The sequence below is a fragment of the Rhinolophus sinicus genome, chromosome 5, assembly GCF_057876585.1.
Source record: "Rhinolophus sinicus isolate RSI-liver-muscle chromosome 5, RSI-T2T, whole genome shotgun sequence".
NCBI lineage: Eukaryota > Metazoa > Chordata > Mammalia > Chiroptera > Rhinolophidae > Rhinolophus > Rhinolophus sinicus.
The window spans coordinates 57,672,932-57,691,938 of NC_142505.1; the positions used below are offsets into that span (position 1 = coordinate 57,672,932).

At 44.7% G+C, this 19,007-nt stretch overlaps 1 protein-coding gene across 5 annotated transcripts in view; it reads right to left on the reverse strand.

The window, feature by feature from the left end:
• Positions 1-772: 772 nt before the first annotated feature.
• PRICKLE2 (prickle planar cell polarity protein 2) overlaps positions 773-19,007 on the reverse strand; it is a 342,670-nt gene continuing 324,435 nt past the window's right edge. For all 5 annotated transcript variants that reach the window (XM_074313240.2, XM_074313239.2, XM_019728352.3 and 2 more), the window contains one exon: positions 773-6,644. In XM_074313240.2, coding sequence (XP_074169341.2) covers positions 5,770-6,644 — 875 coding nt within the window. In that variant the 3' untranslated portion in view covers positions 773-5,769. The remainder of the gene's footprint in view (positions 6,645-19,007) is intronic.

The following is a 19,007-nucleotide window of genomic DNA, read 5'->3' on the forward strand; positions in this document are numbered from 1 at the left end:
CCTACAAATTTGGCTACTCTTTGTACCTCCTGTAAGTGGAATTATACAGCATTTGTCTTCTTATGACTGGCTCGTTTCATTTAGCATAATGTCCTCAAGGTTCATCCATGTTGCAGCATGTGTCAAAATTTCCTTCCTTTTGAAGACTGAATAATATTCCATTGTATACATAGAACACGTTTTCTTTATCCGTTCATACACCAATTTGTGTTGCTTCCTCCTTTTAGCTATTGTGAATAACGTCGCTATAAACATGGGAGTACAAACATCTTTGAGGCCTTGCTTTCAATTATTTGGGTATATACTAATAGAATTGCTGGATCACATGATAATTCTATTTTTTTGAAGAACTGCTGTGTTCCACGAGGCTGTACCATATTACATTGCCATCAGAAGTGCACAGGGTTCCCATTTCTTCACATCCTCGCCCACACTTGTTATTTTGTGTTTTGTTTTTTGATAGTAGCCATCCTAATGGGTGTGATGTATGGATCATATTTTTGGTTGTCACAACTCGGGGCAAGGGTGCTACTTGCATCTGGTGGGAAGAGGTCAGAGATGCTACTAAACATCCTGCAAAGCACAGGACAGTCTCTGCTACAACAAATAAACTGGCACAAAAGTCAGTGATGCTGAGGTTGCGAAATTCTGATTCAACTAATTAGGTTCATCTCTATAGTAAATCTCATCTCCTGACATGTGTAGTCTCTCTCTTCTCTGTTGAGATGCTAAAAGGCAAAGATTTTTAAAAATCTGGAAAGCGAGGGAGGACTGAGAAGAATGGCAACATTTCTTTTATTCAAATTTTATTGGAAGTTTACAAATGTATTACAGACATCAGTAAAACATCATATCCATTTTACAGGGCACAGATCTCAAGCAAAGTGTTCACAACAGTCTCTGGCAGAGCCTACACCAAAGGCCTGTTGTAGACCTTCTTAACAAACAGCTCGACGTTCGACACACAGCACAGACTCTGGCCTGCCTCACCTTCTCAGGACCTCTGAGGTTTTGTTTAATTACTTAGAATTAAATCAGGAGATGGGCAAAGCAATCCTGTACAGGAAAGAATGTGTTTAGGAGAAGGAAAACTGCCAAAGTTCTAATTTGCTAAGGAAAACAGAGGACTCATTGGCCTTAGAGTGTTAAGTCAGGGTCCATGATAGAACCAAAATGCTTTCTGGGAATATATAGAAATCAACCAGAAAGGACTTGAGAACAGACCTTGTTGGTGAGTAATTAGCTCTGAAAATTTTAGAAAAGGTTGGCCAGTGACCTATTGAACATCGACGGCCAAAAGCCCAGTAGGGTGAAAGGATGTCTCAGGATAGAACAAGATAATTTTTTTCTATCCTACGGATTCGTTATCTCTAAATCACAGAAGTCCTAACATTACATGACTTTCCCTGCCTTCTTTTTATTCCCCTTGAGGGAAGCTAGTTTTGTCAGCAGGAAGTAAGCTTATAAAATAGTTTAGCTCCCAACAGTGAGTCATGTTTTATGAGTCTTGTGTTGACCGGGCTACTATTATGAGAAAATGGAAAAAGAATCAAATCCTTTCTTGATCCTAACCTTGGTGGCTGCTTCCAAGTGGTCAGACATACAAGCATTGGTGTCTGCTGAGGTCCCCGAGGAACCAACCACTGGAGGCAAAGCACAACCCTCCTCATTTCTACTTCTCTTGTGCTTAAAGAAATATACCTCAAAAGGTAGCAATCTGAAACTGTCTTCAAATCAGCAGAGGAGGCTTGGCTGAGTCCTGTACCTGGAATGCTGTCCGCAGAGCCCATTTCAAAGCCACAAAGGTGCTAAACAGTTGCTTGCTAATAGCAACTCTTCTGGCATGAAATATTCAGATAGCTGGCTCCACCTTCAACTTCCCTTTGTCATAGACAGACTCTCCTTCTTAGGTGTTAACATCTGGTTTCTGTTAGACAGAAATACACAAAGAGCACTTCTCTTTGGAATTTAATATTTGTGTTATTTCTCGTTAAAAGGTGGGATTAAATGAATAGTAAGATGGACTCTTATCTGACCTCTGCAAAAGGATGAACAGAGGCTGCCAAGAACACAAAAAGGGAAAAGGAGGTCAAAGAGATTTGTCTTCGTTTAGCTTAAAGAAGTCAGATCCTGTTAGCATCCACGATCTGGGGAGATGGGAATTGGAGTCTCAATTATTTATGAATGATGCTTTCTAAATGGCTGCTGTACTATTTTTGGCCAATGGTCAAAGAGCCCAGAGTGGGAAGACAAATAAAAATCAGATTACAAATAAGATTTGTTATCAGACAAATAAGTTTAGTTCTGATCAACTGGCTCTGGCTGGTTGGAGCGTTGCAAGATTTCTGAGGCTGTATCCACGTTCTCTGGAAAGTTTACAGTGACACATCGGTTATATCTGCCCAGGTTGCAGGATGGCAGAGCATGTGCTACATATATGTCATCACTGGTCCCCACCGAAACTGGCTAGTGGTACCCAAGAAGCAGAAAGTTGCTGCAGGAGGAGAAGGAAATATAATCTTGTTGTAGTGCAGGAGCATCCTACAGAAAGGGGAAAGAGGATGAGAAAGAGCTGCCTCCAGGTCCCATATTAGAAATACAAAATTGTTTGGTCACTGAGCTGGCCGAGGGTAGAAAGGAAGGACTAGAGAACAGAAGGTGAATGTGGAAAGGTGTCCAACCACCAACCCTAGGGATTCTCCCCCTTTGAACACATGCAAAACCAAGAAGCCCAGTTCTGGTTTCCCTCACTGATTCACCTTGGTAGAGTCCCCAGAACTATATGACAGAAGGAAGGGTACCTAAATGTCACGCTCAATGCTATCAGCCTGCTAAGAAACCTGTTCACAGTATCAAGAGTGGTAGCATTGGCAGGGCCGTTCAGGAAACTGTCAATGACCTCTCCTTCTTGGGAAAGAGCCAGGTCTTTGCCACTGAACTGAGGCGCAGTAGGACAGGAACTGAACTCTAAAGCTGTGGTGTTAACCAAAAGACAAGAAGACCCATATGAGGGGAGGTAGAAAAACAAAAAAAATCCCAAGGCAGTAGAGCAGAGAGGAAACTGGGAAAAGATGACCTCTATAAACACAGTCTACTGGATATGAAGTGATGATCTAAGAAGAGATGAGTGTGGGCCCCACTCACAGGCGAAACTTGGCCAAGAAGAACTCATGGCTATGGTGGAGGAGTCAGGGAAAGTTCTTGCCTCAGAAAAGAATGCACTGAATTTGGGGGAATGGGATTCTGGGATGTTGCGTGTAAGTGATCACCAACAAGTGGAACTCCCATCCTCATTGTGAGGACTCAGCTGTCCTCCCTGGGCGTTCTGTAAGGCAGCTGACTGCATGTGGCGTGGGGAGAGGACACCTGCAGTGGTGGAACAGATGGAGGGGTAGACAATTTGACAGAGGCTTGTACCTCATTAAATCTCAAGCTCGGCCCAGCTTGGATGCTGGATGCTCCCTGAGCGACCAGATCTGAAACTGCTCATTCCTCTAACCCCTCTGGGTACTGGTTACTATGGATCAGTTTCTAGGCCACCTTCTTTCTGCTGGTGGTGGTTAAAGCCTCATCTGGGAAATGCAAAAGGTACTCTGCAAAGGACAGAGTTAGAAAGCAGCATTTACTAGGAGAATTACTTTTATTGGATTCCAGGCCACAGAGGACCTACATTATTTTCAGCTTTTTGCTAGGTTAAGTGATCGACGCTTTTCTTTTTCCAAAATGCCTTTTTATCCTCAATCAAGAAACTCAAAACTCCAAATTGGACTAGCCCAATTTCTACCAGAAACCTGCCACTTTAGTAGTGTGGTGTTGCACATTATTTCTTAAAATCAGTTTGCCAAGCAGTTTACAGACTTACTATACTTGGATAATTAATGAAGCACTTAGATATGAAGGTAGCATGCGGAAAACAGCCACAACCAACATTTGCATTGCTTTTTAAAAAATCAGTGACAATGACAAATGTCATATTAATACCTGAAAAGCAAATTATTTTAATACATCCTGAATGGAGTGCCATTTCCACATCCTTTACAGCCATCCTTTCCCCAGACCCATTTGGCATGGTGTCTGAAAAGCCACTTTTCACATTCTCTCCATAAAAAAATACTAGAAAATATTAACTACTACACTGAAAAGAGACCACGCTCACCTCACCATGGCAGATGCCGCTGAGATACACTGTGCACTACACCAACAGGATATCTCACTACAGGTGGGTCCTGCGATGGAGTATTTCAACTGCCACGATCCATTAAGGGGAGGAGGAGAATGGAAGAAACAGCAAGCGCTTCATTTTTAACTGAAGCAAGGTAGGAAGTTTTATTTTACTATAAACAACACAACCGTTAAATGTCTTCTTGAAGCAAACTCACTTTGAGCCCATTTTCTGTCTGACCAATGTCCCCCGAAGTTCAAGATGGAAATCCTCCTTTCAACAACATTTGTTTTTTAAGACCCTTATACTGAAACCTCCTGAGCAGCTCAACCTTTCTGGGTCACTGAGATACTCTGGTTGTGGAGTGCGTTAAACCCAATTCTTTCCACAAGCACTGGACTGGGGCTCTTCAAGGCGGCTGTCACCTCTCCTCCAGTTCATTTCCAGAAGTTCTTCTTCGCCCTGACCTTCCTTCATATTCTCTCCTCCATGCATAACATATACTCTAGCACACTCCCAGAGCCCCACCAGAACCTTCCTGCACCTAAGTTCATTTGCACTGAGGACAAGCGGTTGTCAGGCTAAGGCAGCTGTTCTGTCTGCCTTGGTAAAGGAAAGCAGATAATATAATCCAGGAAACATGAGCACCAGAAAAGAATGCCACATTCAAAACAACGTCATGCCGACATCACACGACAGCACCACTCACAGTCACTTTTATTTTCCCCAAAGGAGAGACCAATAGTAAGCAACTTTGGGGTTCCCAGAAGGGATGGTGTTTCTCACAGAACTTTACTGACACTGATTGGTTTCGCTAATTGGCAAAAGCTATGTTTGTTATTTTAAAAAATTACTATCACTTTGTAGAGAATAGATTCTATTGAGGGTGGGAATGGACATAAGGATGGCTCCTTAAGAAGGAATAGAGCACAAAATGCTTTGGGTATAATAGTTAATTGTTTTTGTTTTTTAGCCACAAAAAGCCTAATTGAATAAACTCCTTTGAAAAAGGTCTCACTGACATGTAACAAATTTGTATAGAAAAAAGAAAGAAAGCCAGGTGGTCCCGGACCACCTCTGAGTATCACTCAAAGACAAGGCTGGGTGTGCATGCACGTCTTCGCTGAGGCCTACGATATAGAAATTCCTTTCATATTACAAAATACAAAAATATTTTATCAGAACTCTCATTTACATTGCATTTACAATGGACATGTAAATAACTTAGTCTTGGGTCCTGGCTAATAAACAAATTACTTACTGGAAAAGGGGCCCTAACAGTAAGAGAACCAGAGAGGACGTAAGCGAGCGGGAAACAATTTGCCATCTTGAGAGCGGCAACTCAACACACTGACGGGAGGGGCGCCCAACCCTGGCCTCCGAGTCTACAGCGTTTCCAAAGTGAAATGTGCAAATAATATTCAACATGCCAAGAACTGTGACTACCTATTGAGTCAATCTGTAACCTTGCCTTCATCAACTGAGAGCACTTCCCTTTTTCTCCCCCAGTAACCACCCCAAAAAGCGCTTTAAAATTTAAAACAGTGCAAGTTTCTGAATTTACATTCTTAGCTCCCATCTTTCCCCATTCCCTAACCCCAATCAGATTAAGAAATGATACAGTTTTTGCTCTTTTGTCTTTTCCTGCTGTGCAACTGTCCCCTGCCCCCTAACGTGGACGACTTCGGGAGGCCGTAAGAGCTGTATTTGTGCAGAAGCTCGTCGCTTGTGACGTATCGCAGGCGGGCTGGCTGGGGTATCGGTTCTCCTAGGAAATAGCCCTCGTTGTCAGATTCTGAGGAGGAGGAGCAGGTGGAACACCAATCATACTCGGTAAAGTAGGGTCCCCATCGCTCCCCAAAGGCATTCTGCAAAGCCAGATCCGACACAGTCCTCGGGCACTGGCCGTACAGGTCCCTCCGGGACCCCTGGCCCAGGCTCTCCTGGAAGCTCCGCTGGCGCATGAATTGGTCATAGTCCTCCCTGGCTCGTAGTGGCGGTCTTTCTTTCAACCGAGAGATGGCCTCGCGCTCGCTGGCCAGATGGAGGGCGTTGTCCGAGCGAGAGCGTCGGGAACGCCTGGACCGGTGAGGTCGGAAGCGGCGGGTGTCCTCGCGGGAAGTACTTCTTCTCCGGGTGCGTTCGCTCATGGGCTGGATCCTTACGCCCTCCTGCCCTGGCAGCTTGCTGCCTGCCATCCCCCCGTCAAAATCAAAGCTCTGATGCATCCTTCCGCGGGACTGCAGGTCTCTATACCCAATGGGGTTGCCGAGCTGGTGGAGGTTCCCCTCCATCTCCTGGTACTGCTGGGCCGAGAGCAGGCTGCGAACTGACTCTGCACTGCGGAACTGCATGGACGAGTTAAGTGTGCCCATGTTACTCAGCTTCTCGGAGACATTCATTCCAGAGTCTTTGCTGAGGTCAGGCATAGAAAACCGGGAGAGGTGCTCCTGGCGCTTGGCGCCACCGTCGGCTGAGAGGCCTGTGGGGGGTGGGGTGGGGGAGGGGAGGTGGAGAGAAGAGGACCATGGAGGTTAATACAAATGTGCAGCAGTGGGGGTCACTCTTGCTGTCCATCAGCTATTCAGGGGTCACTGCCCATATGTTTCGACGCTGCACAAAGGCTCTCTCAGAGAGGGTGTAGGAGGGCTCTCCCCACTGCACAGTGGGGCAATGTCCACCTAGAGGGGACACTTGGTTAAAATGCATCCACAGAGATGCATTTTATGAGTTAATTCCTAGAACGGCTCATCAAAGTTACTAAGAGCCCACTGTGTATCTTGTGTATGATGTTTCCTCTGTTTAGAATTCCGATTTAAAGAGAGTTTCAATTGCCTCTTCGATTCTAATGATGTACTATAAGCTATGTAGAACAGATATTTTGGATGCGGAAACTTTAAGCTCTAAGAGGCCAGGCCACGCCCAAACACTTCCTGGCAACACTGAGCCTAGAACCTCATCCCACGATACTGGACCAGTTCACTTTCCTACTTTCCTGTTAGCTTCTGGCAGTTTCCCGAGGGCCCTGCTGTCCCTCAGCCCCTGTTCTCAAATGTCTTGAAAACTGAGTCCCCGGATGTAGAGACTGTTAAGTAATTGTTCCAGTGTTCTAAGTGGGCCCCCATCAGCCCGGAGATGGGAGTGGGACTCTGCGGGTCTCCTCCTTCCCTCGGGGACGCATTGTTAAAACAAAGCAGTGACCCTAATGCTCACTAACAGCAGGTGCCCCTGGCAATGGACCTGCATTCCCTAAGTGCTGTCCCTGGGATCTCTGAGATGAAAACAGGTTTGAAGGTCGTGGGAGATCCTTGGCTTTGGTAGCTTCCATTTTGCCCGTCTTAGAGCAGCTCTGAAAAGAGAGGCTTAAGAGTGGACCAGGTGGCAAAATCTCAGTTTTTTCCATTCATTATCTGTTGAAAGGATGAGCAAGCTATTTCTGCTCACAGACAACATGTCTTTGGATTGCAATGGCCCATGATGTCCCCTGTCACTGGTTACTTCTCCCCACCTACTGGGGCCAATGACTTCTGCTCCTCGGACAAAATGAATGTTATGAGCACTTTGAACAACTACTTAGCAGTATCTACTAAAGCTCCATATATACATACTCACACATTATGAAAGTAGTTTCATTGAATATCTGTGTCCTTTTTTTATGGGCTTATGTATTCATTTCTGTTGGGTACATAACCAGAGTGGAGATTCTGACTTTTCATCACATCACCACTTCTGAGTATATACCCAGCAGAAATGTACAAAGGTATTAAAATAATGTACAAGGGTATTCAGACAAGCTTTCTTTAGAGTAGCACAGAACTAGAAACAATTCAAATGTCAATTAACAGGTAAATGGATAAATATATTGCAATACTTTCTGTCATTCCCCATTAAAAGGAACTAGGACTCTGGAGAAATGGCCGATTCTAGGACCACAGAAGGGAAGGTAAGAGGTGAGCCTGGAACATCTATCTTGTTATGCCAAAAAGTAAGGAAATGTTAAAAAATAAAAGTTGATGGTGTTTGTCAGAAAAACACAGGGCCCAACTTCAAGGGGCTCCCACTAGCCATAGCTGAGCAATTTGAGCATTTAAACCAGTAATGATTTATAAACCACTGGGGGGGGAAAGGAATTCATGACTCCATACTGAAAACAGATAAAAACATCAATAAATAAATGGGGGGAAAGAGTGGGTTCTTGTATATAGTGGAGTGCTAAGCAGAGTGAGAGCATAGAGAAGGAATGCTGGATCTGGAAGATCATTTTTTATCCATTGTAGGTAAAGACTCATGCCAGAGTCAAAGTATGCTAAATTTGGGGAGTAAAATTTGATGGGGGAGCATAATACCTGCATGGTGTTAAATGTTTCCCCGCATATAGCTTATTAGCTGCAAGGGAAAACTTAGTAACTATACAGTGGAGATCACACTTCCCATCATTGACGAGGTGCCACTGGACCTCACGTGCTTCCAGATGGGACATTCTAAGAAGGACACAGTACCACTCATGTAGTCTTTCAGTCAAGAATACATATCCTGAATGTATTCAGGAGGAAAGATTAGACAAACCTTCAAGTGAGGAATGTTCTGTTAATAAGAAAAGAGACTGTATTCTTTAAAAAAAAATTCAGTATCATAAAAGACAATGAAAGGCTGAGGGAATGTTCTAGATTGAAAGATACTAAGGCAAATATATACAATACCTGATCCTGGACTGGAACCTGCTCTGTAGTGAAAATAAATGCTATAAAGGATAATTGTTGATCAACTGACAAAAATTGGGTTATGGGCAATTGATAAATGTATTATGCTAATTTGACTGTGGTTAATTGATAATTATCATCGTGTTGGAGAAGATCCAGTTCTTGGGAAATACACTCAGAAGTACACAGTGGTAAATGACCAAGGTGGATGCAACCTGCTCTCAAATGGTTCAGAAATAAATTTTGTGTATGAGAAAGAAAAATGATAAAACACATGGAGGCAAAATGTAACAATAGCTGAATCTGGGTAAAGGGTGTATTGTGAGTATTATGTGCTCTATTTTTGCAACTTTTCACTAAGTTTGAAATTATTTCCAAATTAAAAGCTTCTAAAAAATTGTAGTGTATTTATATGATGTGATGGTTTTTAATTCCAGGGACAATTAAGGGCAGGAGGTGCTACCAACACCTACCTAGTGGGTAGAGGCCAGAGAGATGCTAAATACCTCACTGTCCCCGCAAGAAGGAACACTCCCCACAAGAAGAATTATCCAGCTCAGAACATCAATGCCGCAGCTGGGAAACTGATTTACTGGAATACTACACATCAATAGAATGAATAACTACATCCAACAACATAGATGAATCTCATAGAAAATGCTGAGAGACAGAAGAGAGTACATGCTGCATGATTCCATTTGTATGAAGTTCAGGAACAGGCTAAGGCTGTCTGTGGAGACAGAGGTCAGAACAGTGGGAGGGGGTAGAAGGGAAAACCCCTAGGGCACTGGGAATGTTCTTTATCTACATCTCGGTGATGATTATAAAAGGATGCACAAACGTAAAAGTTTCTTGAGGTGTAGTTTCCATATTTACTTGCTTTATCCTACATAAGTTATACCTCAATAAAATGGTGTAAAAATAAAGCAAGGTTCTCATCAGAGAGCCACGTGTAAATGTAGGATATGCCTATGAGGAAACTATTCTGACCAACAGCGTACTTTCCAGTCACATATTGTGTTTTCATTTCATTATTGGGATAATTGTCAGGGCAAGAGGAGTCGAGTCCTCCATCTCCTGCTTTCCTGCTGCTTATCTCTGACGTACACATCACAAAAGCTGATTTACAACAGCCTAATAGCTTCCAGAACGCCCCCAATCTGAAGGTGGAGAGGAGAGGAGAGTAGCAACCTGAGATGATGAGTGAGTAGTGTGAGCAGACGGACGCTAGTAAGGAGGGAGTAAAACTCTTCAAAAATCACATGTAGAAACAAAAGCTACATAGGCGGCCCAATGATCTGTGCCCAGCTTTCTGCTCACACCCTGGATTGGAGTTAGGGTCAGCAAATGCTGCGAATTCTCAGACATGCTGTTTTCCTGAACCTGACTTTCAGAAGCCCAAAGTCAAGTATTTCTGAGACAGTCCTGTAGGTGAAGAGACTCCTATTTTACTGAGGGGGTTAATGGTGAAGACGGGCAGCTTCAGTTCCGTTGGGAGGTGACCCTGCCCTCTCCTATGTGCTTCTGCATCCTGGGTAATCTCAGGATGCCTTTAACCCTGCCGCCCTCCTGTTGCTCAAGCAGGGTCTACCATGGGCTTTACCTCCACCTAAGCTCTTCCCCTGGCAGACATGGGGGTGGGACTGCTCACTCCAGAGAGGAGAAATGTCAACGTTCTCATCTCAGATTTTTCTTCAGGGTCTTCGTTCACGCAAGGCATGAACAAAATGGCCACTGTTGCCCACAGACTAGCAATAATTGTGTACTTGCCTCTACATGGGGTCACTCTGTGCTTAATTTCATTATTAGCAGGATGCAGAGTCCTTATGCAGACCTCACGGCCCTTTGGTTATCCAAAATCACTGACTCAGTGCTGCTCCTGGCTTTCCCTGCTTCAGCCTCACTTACAGGCTTCCTCCTCCTCCAACGTACGTACAGCAAGCTCATTCCAGCCCCCTCTGGAAAACCCTGTCCTTTGCAGAACTGACTTCTCGTGAAGGCCCTCACGTAACTGTCACCTCTTCCGCGGTGCCTGCCCAGATCACTCTAAAGACATGTTGTTCCCCCACCAACTAGTCACTCTGTAGCACTGGACTCTTTTTAAAGCCCCCCACCCTGACTTTCTTCAATTTATGTGTAAATTTGTAGCTCCATGGATATCCCCCGGGAACAGGGATCTTGTTTTCCTGTTCACTACACTTGCCCGGAACTAGCACTTTCCCTGGCACCCCATTGATGCTGGTAAATATCTGTGATATTGAGGCACAAGAAGCCTCACACTGCCTGCCCACTGCCAGGAAAAAGCAACCACCCTCTGACCCAGAGTGAGCCAGACTGAAAGAACAACTGATTGTAATTCAGGTGGGTGGGATGCCAACCGCGGTCACACCTGTCAATCTCGTTCGTTGTCTTTGCCGGTTCAGTAATCAGCCCACTCAGTATCTGGGGCTTTTCCAATTTTAAAGTTGAAGAACACATGGTTTATTATTAGCTTCCTGATCTGCAAAAAATGTTTTGTCTTATTAATCATAGCTCTGGAGGTCTGTTTAAATTAGCAGCTTGTCCCTAAGATAGAACTGTATTATCACAGATCACATCTCACTGTGATAAGCCCTTTCTCTCTAAATAACTATAAGCAGAACTGTGGAGAGTCACCCTGGCTGGGTGACTTGGGGCCACTTTCAAATCTCTTGAGATGCATCTGTAAAATGAACATAACAATAGTATCCAAACTTGAAAGCTGTAGTGACTATTAGATGAGGAAAAATGTACCTTTCCTTTTTAAGACTCATCACAACGGTAATACATTTGTGTAGTTTTGATTTCCTCTCCATCTCCTTGGCTAGTCTATAAGCTCCAACAGGGCAGGGACTGGCTCCTGTTTGCTGGGTGCCCACCTCAGTACCTGGTATTCAATATGCTGGAAGAAAGCGCACAGGGCCTAAAAATTCCCAAAGAAAGAGAACATGCCCTAAGGGTTTTATACCCAGGCAACAGGCAAACAGATACTGGATGAATGCATGATTGTATGAATGAGCGAATCTGAGAAACGTGACCCGCACTTGGCAATGCTCACTGACCATGAACCACTGTTAAAATAATCTGTGCTCTACACTGAAGCTGGAGATTACTTCTCTACCCAGACGAAATTCAACTCTTTATTTGTCAAAACACTGCAAATCAAGACAGTCCAACCAAATGGGGCTCCCAGATGCCACTCTGCTTTCCTGCAATCAATGCACTTTGCTTGTCCTGCCGCCCAAGCCATGTTGTGTGTATGTGAGCGTGTATGGATGCAGAAGCACAGGTGTGGTAGGGGTGGGGTAGACGGCAAACCCCATTCTCCTGAGAGCTCTAGCCGAAGCCCACAGTCTGACCACACATTTAACACCGGCCTCATTGGTGCCTCCAACACATTCTGGAGAACCTGGTAGCATGAGACACAGATGCCAGGTCATTCTCCTCTCAAATGGAACTCTGTCTTGTAAATAGACAGAGGGGGATTTTTTCCTCTCCAAATAATGCAGGCTTTGTGAGACGTGCTAGATGGTGAGTGTGGAATTAAAGGCCTCGATTTGATTTCTCTTTATCCCAGGGGTCAGTGTGGCCAGGAGCTACACAAATGTCGACACCCACAGGGCCGCAGGTTCCCTCAGGCCCCACAGGCCTTGCACCAACAAGGAGAAATCAGTATTGAATGCAGCCTCTGCTTCTCGGTGGTTAAACTGTCAACACGAAGGTGCAGCCATGGCTCTGTAAGCAACATCAGCGTTTCTGTCTCAGCAAAGTCCCCTCGTTGCAAATAGGAGGTCTCACAGAAGCCGGTGACAATGAGAAAAATCAATACCTTCAAAAAATGCGCTGGGTCTGATGTGAGAGATAGGCAATCTTTGCTCTGTTCCCCTCCTCCCATCTGTTCTAAGAGCAGTAGGTATGCACTCAAATCCAAAGAGAAGAAAATGCAGACTTAAATGTTAAGGGCAGCCCTTTTGGTACATCTTTCTGTTCCTTATTTATTGCCCTTTCTGTTTCTACTCCTCAAAAAAAAAAAAAAAAAAAAAAAAAGGCATAGGAAGACAGAGGTATATTTCTGCCAACTTAAAAGGTGCATTTACATGTCACATTTCTGTGCAGTAAAAGAAATAGTACCTACTCACCTTCGCCCTCTAGACATTTACAACTCATACTGATGATTTAACTCTCTTTCAGTAAGGTTTTCCCCCTATGATTTTTTTTTTTTTTTTTTCGCTGAAGGAGAGACATGAAGAAATAGGAATTGTTTAGAACCGGGGTTTGCAAACTGGCCCATGAGTCAAACCCAGCTAACTACTTGTTTTTGTAAATAAAGTTTTATTGGAATGCAACTACACCTATTTATTTGCATACTGTCTATGGCTGCTTTCCTGATACATTGGCAGAAGTGAGTAGTTGTGACAGATACTGTATGACCTGCAAAGCCTAAAATATTTACTATCTGGCCCTTTCTAGAAACAGTCAACCTATGGTTTAGAGTGCGAATGTGCCATCTCTGAAGCGTAGCAAGCCTGAGCATCCCCAAAGCCATGGGCTCTCACCATCTAAGTGTCTCTGGTCATGCAAAAAATGTCTTTGAGGTACAAGTTTATTTAAGTGTGTGTGGGGGGGGCAGTTTGATCAGGTCCCTTGGGATCCTTTTCCTAACTAAGTCAATTGATTTCAACACCCTGAATTTTAAATTGGCAACAGCTGGAGAGAAGCTGCTATCTGCGCAGTAAAGTTTAAACACCACCACATACTATTTGGTGACCGGATGTGAATGGTTCGAACGGAGTGTGACAGGGACAGCTGGGGGACAGGGATAGAAAGAGAGGGAGAGGGGGAAGGAAAAGACGGGGTGGAGGTGGGGATATTATGAACACACTCAAAATCCCTTGCTCCTCAGAGAGTGCCCTGTGGGCCAGGGGCAGTGGCATCCTAGCCAGACTTTCAGGCTCTGAATCTGCTTTTGCAGAGGAGCCCCTGGTGATGCAATGCCCCTGAGGGTGAGAGGGACACAGTGCCAGATGGCAGTTTCCAGAAAAATATTCTTCGTAACTAAAGATGCTCCTATTCTCGGAAACCACATTGTTATACCCTCAGATACTCTAATTCAGGATTTCTCAACTTTAGTACTTTTGGCATCTTGAGCAGGATAATTCTCTGTTGTGGGGCTGACGTCTGCTTTGTGGACTGTGTAGCAGCAGCCCTGGCCTCTACCCACTAGATGCCAGTAACACCTCTGTAGTTTATGCCTCCAGACATTGCTAAATGTTCCCTGGGAGGCAAAACCACCAGACGGAGAACTACTGCTTGAATAGATCCGATTCTGGAGCAGCTGCTGACCTCAGGCTAAGGAGCACCCCACTCTTGACCCTCCAGGAGCAGCCGTGGGTTAGGCCTGCTCCATCCCATACAGCAAACATCAGCCTGACCTAGTCCTAGATAGGACGGGGGCCCCTCTTTCTAGAGAAGGAGGAGTGCATCCCACTATTGGGTGTGGTTTGTCTCCACAATCAGGGAACTGCACAGCTGTCCCCTCCTAAACTCCTCTCTACAAACCCACTCTTGACAGTCTGTCCTTCCCTTAATGGGTTTCAAGAGTTCCCTGTGGTTAAGGTCTTCACCGTCTTATTGAAGCTTTTGAAATCGCGAGCCCTTGATGCATCTTTCTTACTTCTTTATTCCAGTCACCGGCCTATCTAGTCGTCCCAGGTGATCAGCAGCTTGTGAGTGTTTGCAGTCGCACGTCTGGCCTTTGCTCCTAAGGTACCAGGAAAAGTGCTGGCAGATGCAAGAAACAATTTCCTTCTGTCAGCTGCTGCTGTCGAGGGGGAGGGAGCGGCCGGAGGAGGGGAAAGGAAGGAACATGGGCACTTATGATTTTCAACCCCCTGCTCTGCCCCCAGGCTCAGCTGCCTCCCCCATTCAGGGAAGAGCCTTTGTTTTTTAGCAGCATTCACTAGGCACTTGCCTTTGAACCAGCATGGGACTCGGAAGTGACATGCATTGCAGTAGGACTAAAATAGCTTCTCTCACTGACCCAGTACAGTTACAAGGACGAAATTGATCAATATTAAAACTTGGTTCGGACTGGAGGTCTCCTACCTTCTTCTATTCACTGCCTTGCTTTTTACATTAACTTCCTGATAAATAGTTACCCCACTAAAGACGGACGTGTAAAAGTAGCGAAGGGGCTAACCAGGAAGCGATATTTTCAGAAACATGCGGGGTCAATTTTAACTGTTACTCACTCTGTGGGGGACTGCGGCTGTATTGCCACAAAGCCAGTTGCTAATTGAAAGGAGGTGCAAAAATTTAAACCAGTTGAAGATTGTTTGCCAGAGTTTGTTCTGGGCCTACACCGACCCCATGCTGTTTTCCAGAATCTATTAGCTCAAGTCAACAGGCAGCCCACACTGGAGTATTTGCTCAGGAAACACTTGACTACACAGGGCAGAAGCTAAACGGCTCTCCAGGGGTAGAGAGCCGGAACGGACCTGGCCACCTACTTGGTTTCTTCAGAGATTTTGATGCAGCCCTGCCACTGCCAGGGGCTGTGCAGACCATGGGGAACAAGGTCTTCCAGGGAACACGGCACATGGGTATTACATTATGCGGGGAGACGTATCACTAAATCAGCATAGACATACAGTTATTACAGCAGTACTCACGAGGTAGGGAAGAAACGCAATGCTACGACAGAGAAGAAAAGACTGGCTCTGCCTTGACAGACTGTTGGCAAAGAACCCTCTGTTGGCGATAATTAGCGTGTGCCCTAAAGGATGTAAAGGAGCCAGCCAAGAGCAGGGAAAGCATTCTAGGCAGACGGAATGAGAACATTTTGTACCAGAGAAAGTTCCATGTGCTCTAAGAAGTGACCAAAAGGTAGTGAGACTGGAGTATCTTGAGCAAGGAGGACAGAAGCGGGATGAAGCCATGGAGGGGAACCGGAGCCAGAGGGAGGTTTCTCTAGTGGGTTTGAGAGTGTTTTCCCTTCCCCCGTGCTTGCAGGCAGGATTAATAAAGCATCTTAGAGCACAGGGCAGTGAAGAGCACTGACTTTGAAGTTCACCTTCCAGCTCTGTCCCTTATGGTTCTACTTCCTCAGGCAAGACACTGAACTTCTCTGTGCCTCAGTTTCCTCATCTACACAATGGGAATAATTGCAGAATCTACTTCATTAGGGTTAAGGTATTAAGTGGGTTAATACACCGAGTATTCAGAACAGTGCTGATGCAGTGAGATCAGATGCAATGTTCTCACAGTCCTTACCTCGTATTTGTCACCTGTAAAACATTTTTTAGTGTGTTGTCATGTATATTGCTAGGCATTGTTATGCAGTTTTTTCAAGTGGGTAATAGAGAGCTGGAAGAATTGCCTGAGGTCACACAGGAGCTACTTCAGAACTCTTCTACCTCCTGCCTTTATTATTTTGAGTAGAAAGAGTAAAAGGAATATGGCAGGAGATTTGAGGGGCAGGAGGCAAAAATCTTCTTAAAACGAAGGTTTGGATCCAATGCCTCTGGGGTTGGGCCTGAGATTCTGAATTTCTAACAAGCTCCCAGGAGATGCTGAAGTTATTGGTCCATAGACCACACCTGGAACAGCAAAGGTCTGGGGGTGCTTTATCACCTGCATTTGGAAAGACCACCTGGCATCCCCTGTTTCTCTTAATGCATCCAGGAAGGTGTGATCATAGAGACCATCGAGGGGGCTGTGTCTGAGCATGTAACGCCCCCAGACCTCTGGCCAGGGAGCCAGGGAACTTCTGAAGGAGGGAGAGAAAGTGTGGCGTTGCTCTATCCCATTCCTTTCTCCGCTCATCAAGTGGAGCTGCCACTAACCTCTTCCCTGCTTCTGACAAAAGACCCACCAAAGCCAGGACTGCGTTCTTGGAAAACATAAGGACATTGAACCTGACCATGGCAACTTCCTTTCCTGTTCTCAGCTCCAGTTCCTGACTCAGCCAGTCTGTGCCATTCACTCGTCTTCCTGAGGCAACTTGGGCTTGGCGAGGTTCACCATTCACACAGATGGAATAAGCAGCTGCTAACCTGTGAGGAGCTGGGAATCCAGCGTCCTCCAAAGGCCCTCAAAAAATCTCTCTCTTCCCACCTCACCAACCCCACATGGATCCAGCCCGGGAGTTATAGAAGCTTTTCCAAAGTATCCTCCTTGAAGTATGCGAAACAAAATTCTGTAGACAAATACGTTTGACAATCTCTGAAGGACTTTTCAAACCCTTTCATTGGATTAAGTACAGTAGGAATTTTCAGAAAGAAGATAGAACATGCACTGTTTTCCGTATTTTGACAATAGCACCCCTTCACACCTGGCTCCACCCTGACCCAAAAGGACACATTTTGGGAAATACTGGCTTAACAACAATGATTCCTGTTAAAATACAAAGGTGTCTGCTTATAATTTCTATCCCTGTCACTGTAATAGTGCTATGCCCAGTGAAATTGGAGCCTGAGGCAAAGGGATATAAGCAGTAAAACTGATCCTGTCTTTATTTACAAATTTTATATTTTGTTAATCATGGATTTCTGCATGAATTTTGAATCTTAAAACACTGCACTGAGATATTACTTATCCTGAGTGCTGAGTTTTTTGGCACCCCTTTCAATTATGTATCCATGGCAGTGACACAGTTGACTCACCCCGGTCCTGGTCATGCCAGACGGGTCATTCACCTTTCACCTCAGTCAAATCTTTAATTTTCATTTGTGAAATTCTATGGATTGTATATGTCCTATAAACTGTGTTTACTAGGGTAGTAGAAAAAATACAGATGGTCCCCAACTTATAATGGTTTGAGTTACAATTTTTTGACTTGACAATGGTATGAAAGCTGTATGCATTCAATAGAAACCATACTTCAGATTTTGAGTTTTGATCTTTTCTGGGGCTAGAGATCTGCAGTACGAGACTCGCTTGTGATGCTGGGCAGCTCCCAGTCAGCCTTGCGATCACCAGTACTCTAGTATTAAACGCACTTGGACTTATGATATTTTCAACTTATGATAGGTTTACTGGGGTGTAAACCCATTGTAAGTCAAGGAACATCTGTAATTGCCATGGATAGCAAGGGACGTGGAGTCCGGTCCCAACGCCGCTGCAAAGCATTAGTAAGATCCTAAATACATTACTTCTCCTTTCTGAGCCTCAGCTCCTCTTCTCTTCTGAATTTGCACCAGAGACTCTCTAACCTTCTCCCAGCTGAGAGTCTGTGGGGAGGAAGAGGGGTGGTTCAAAGATTTTTTGTTTTTATTGTGATATTACTGACATTGTATTAGTTTCAGGTGGGTAATACAGATGCGATATTTGTACATATTGCAAAATGATCACCACAGTAAGTCTGGTTACTGTGGGGAGCCATGGTTACAGCTAACTCTGAGCCTTAACAGAATGGCTCGGTTTATGCTTAACCTGTTTCCTCCCCCTGAGGCAATTGTCTCTGCCTGCACCTGGAGGGTGCTTGCAAGCTGCTCAGGAATGTGGTGGGATTGGCCAGTTCCCGGACACAGAAGGCTGATGCCTATCAGGGCAATTGATAGGATAATCATCTTTTGTAGTTTCAGTGATTTTGTAGTTTCTGTGTCTAAAGTTAAAGATTTACTGTTAATGAGGTAATGCATTTTTGTGATTGTTAAACTGCACGTCCACAGAATGTATAAATTCTGGGGACAGAATAAACTCGACGCTTCAGCATCACTGGAGTCTGATTGATCGCATCATATTGTGTGAGTGTCTTCTTTCATTCCCACTCCCCTTTTCAGGTACTGATCGACTCGTGGCGGCTGGCACGCCACAGGTTACCACCCATCACCATACATGGCTACATTTTTTTTCTTGTGCTGGCGACTTTTAAGACCTATCTTCTTATCAACTTTCAAATATACAACACAGCATGATTAACTATAGTCACCATGTGTACATTCTATCCCCAGGATTTATTTTATAACTGCAAGTTCATAAATTTTGATCACTTTCACCCATTTCTGAGAATGAGAGTCTGTGATTTGATTCTATAATCCAAGACAGAAACGTCTCATTATCTGATCAGTGTGGACTATTGTACAGGTACCATGGCAGAGTCTGGCCCCTGACAGAAGGGTGCCAGG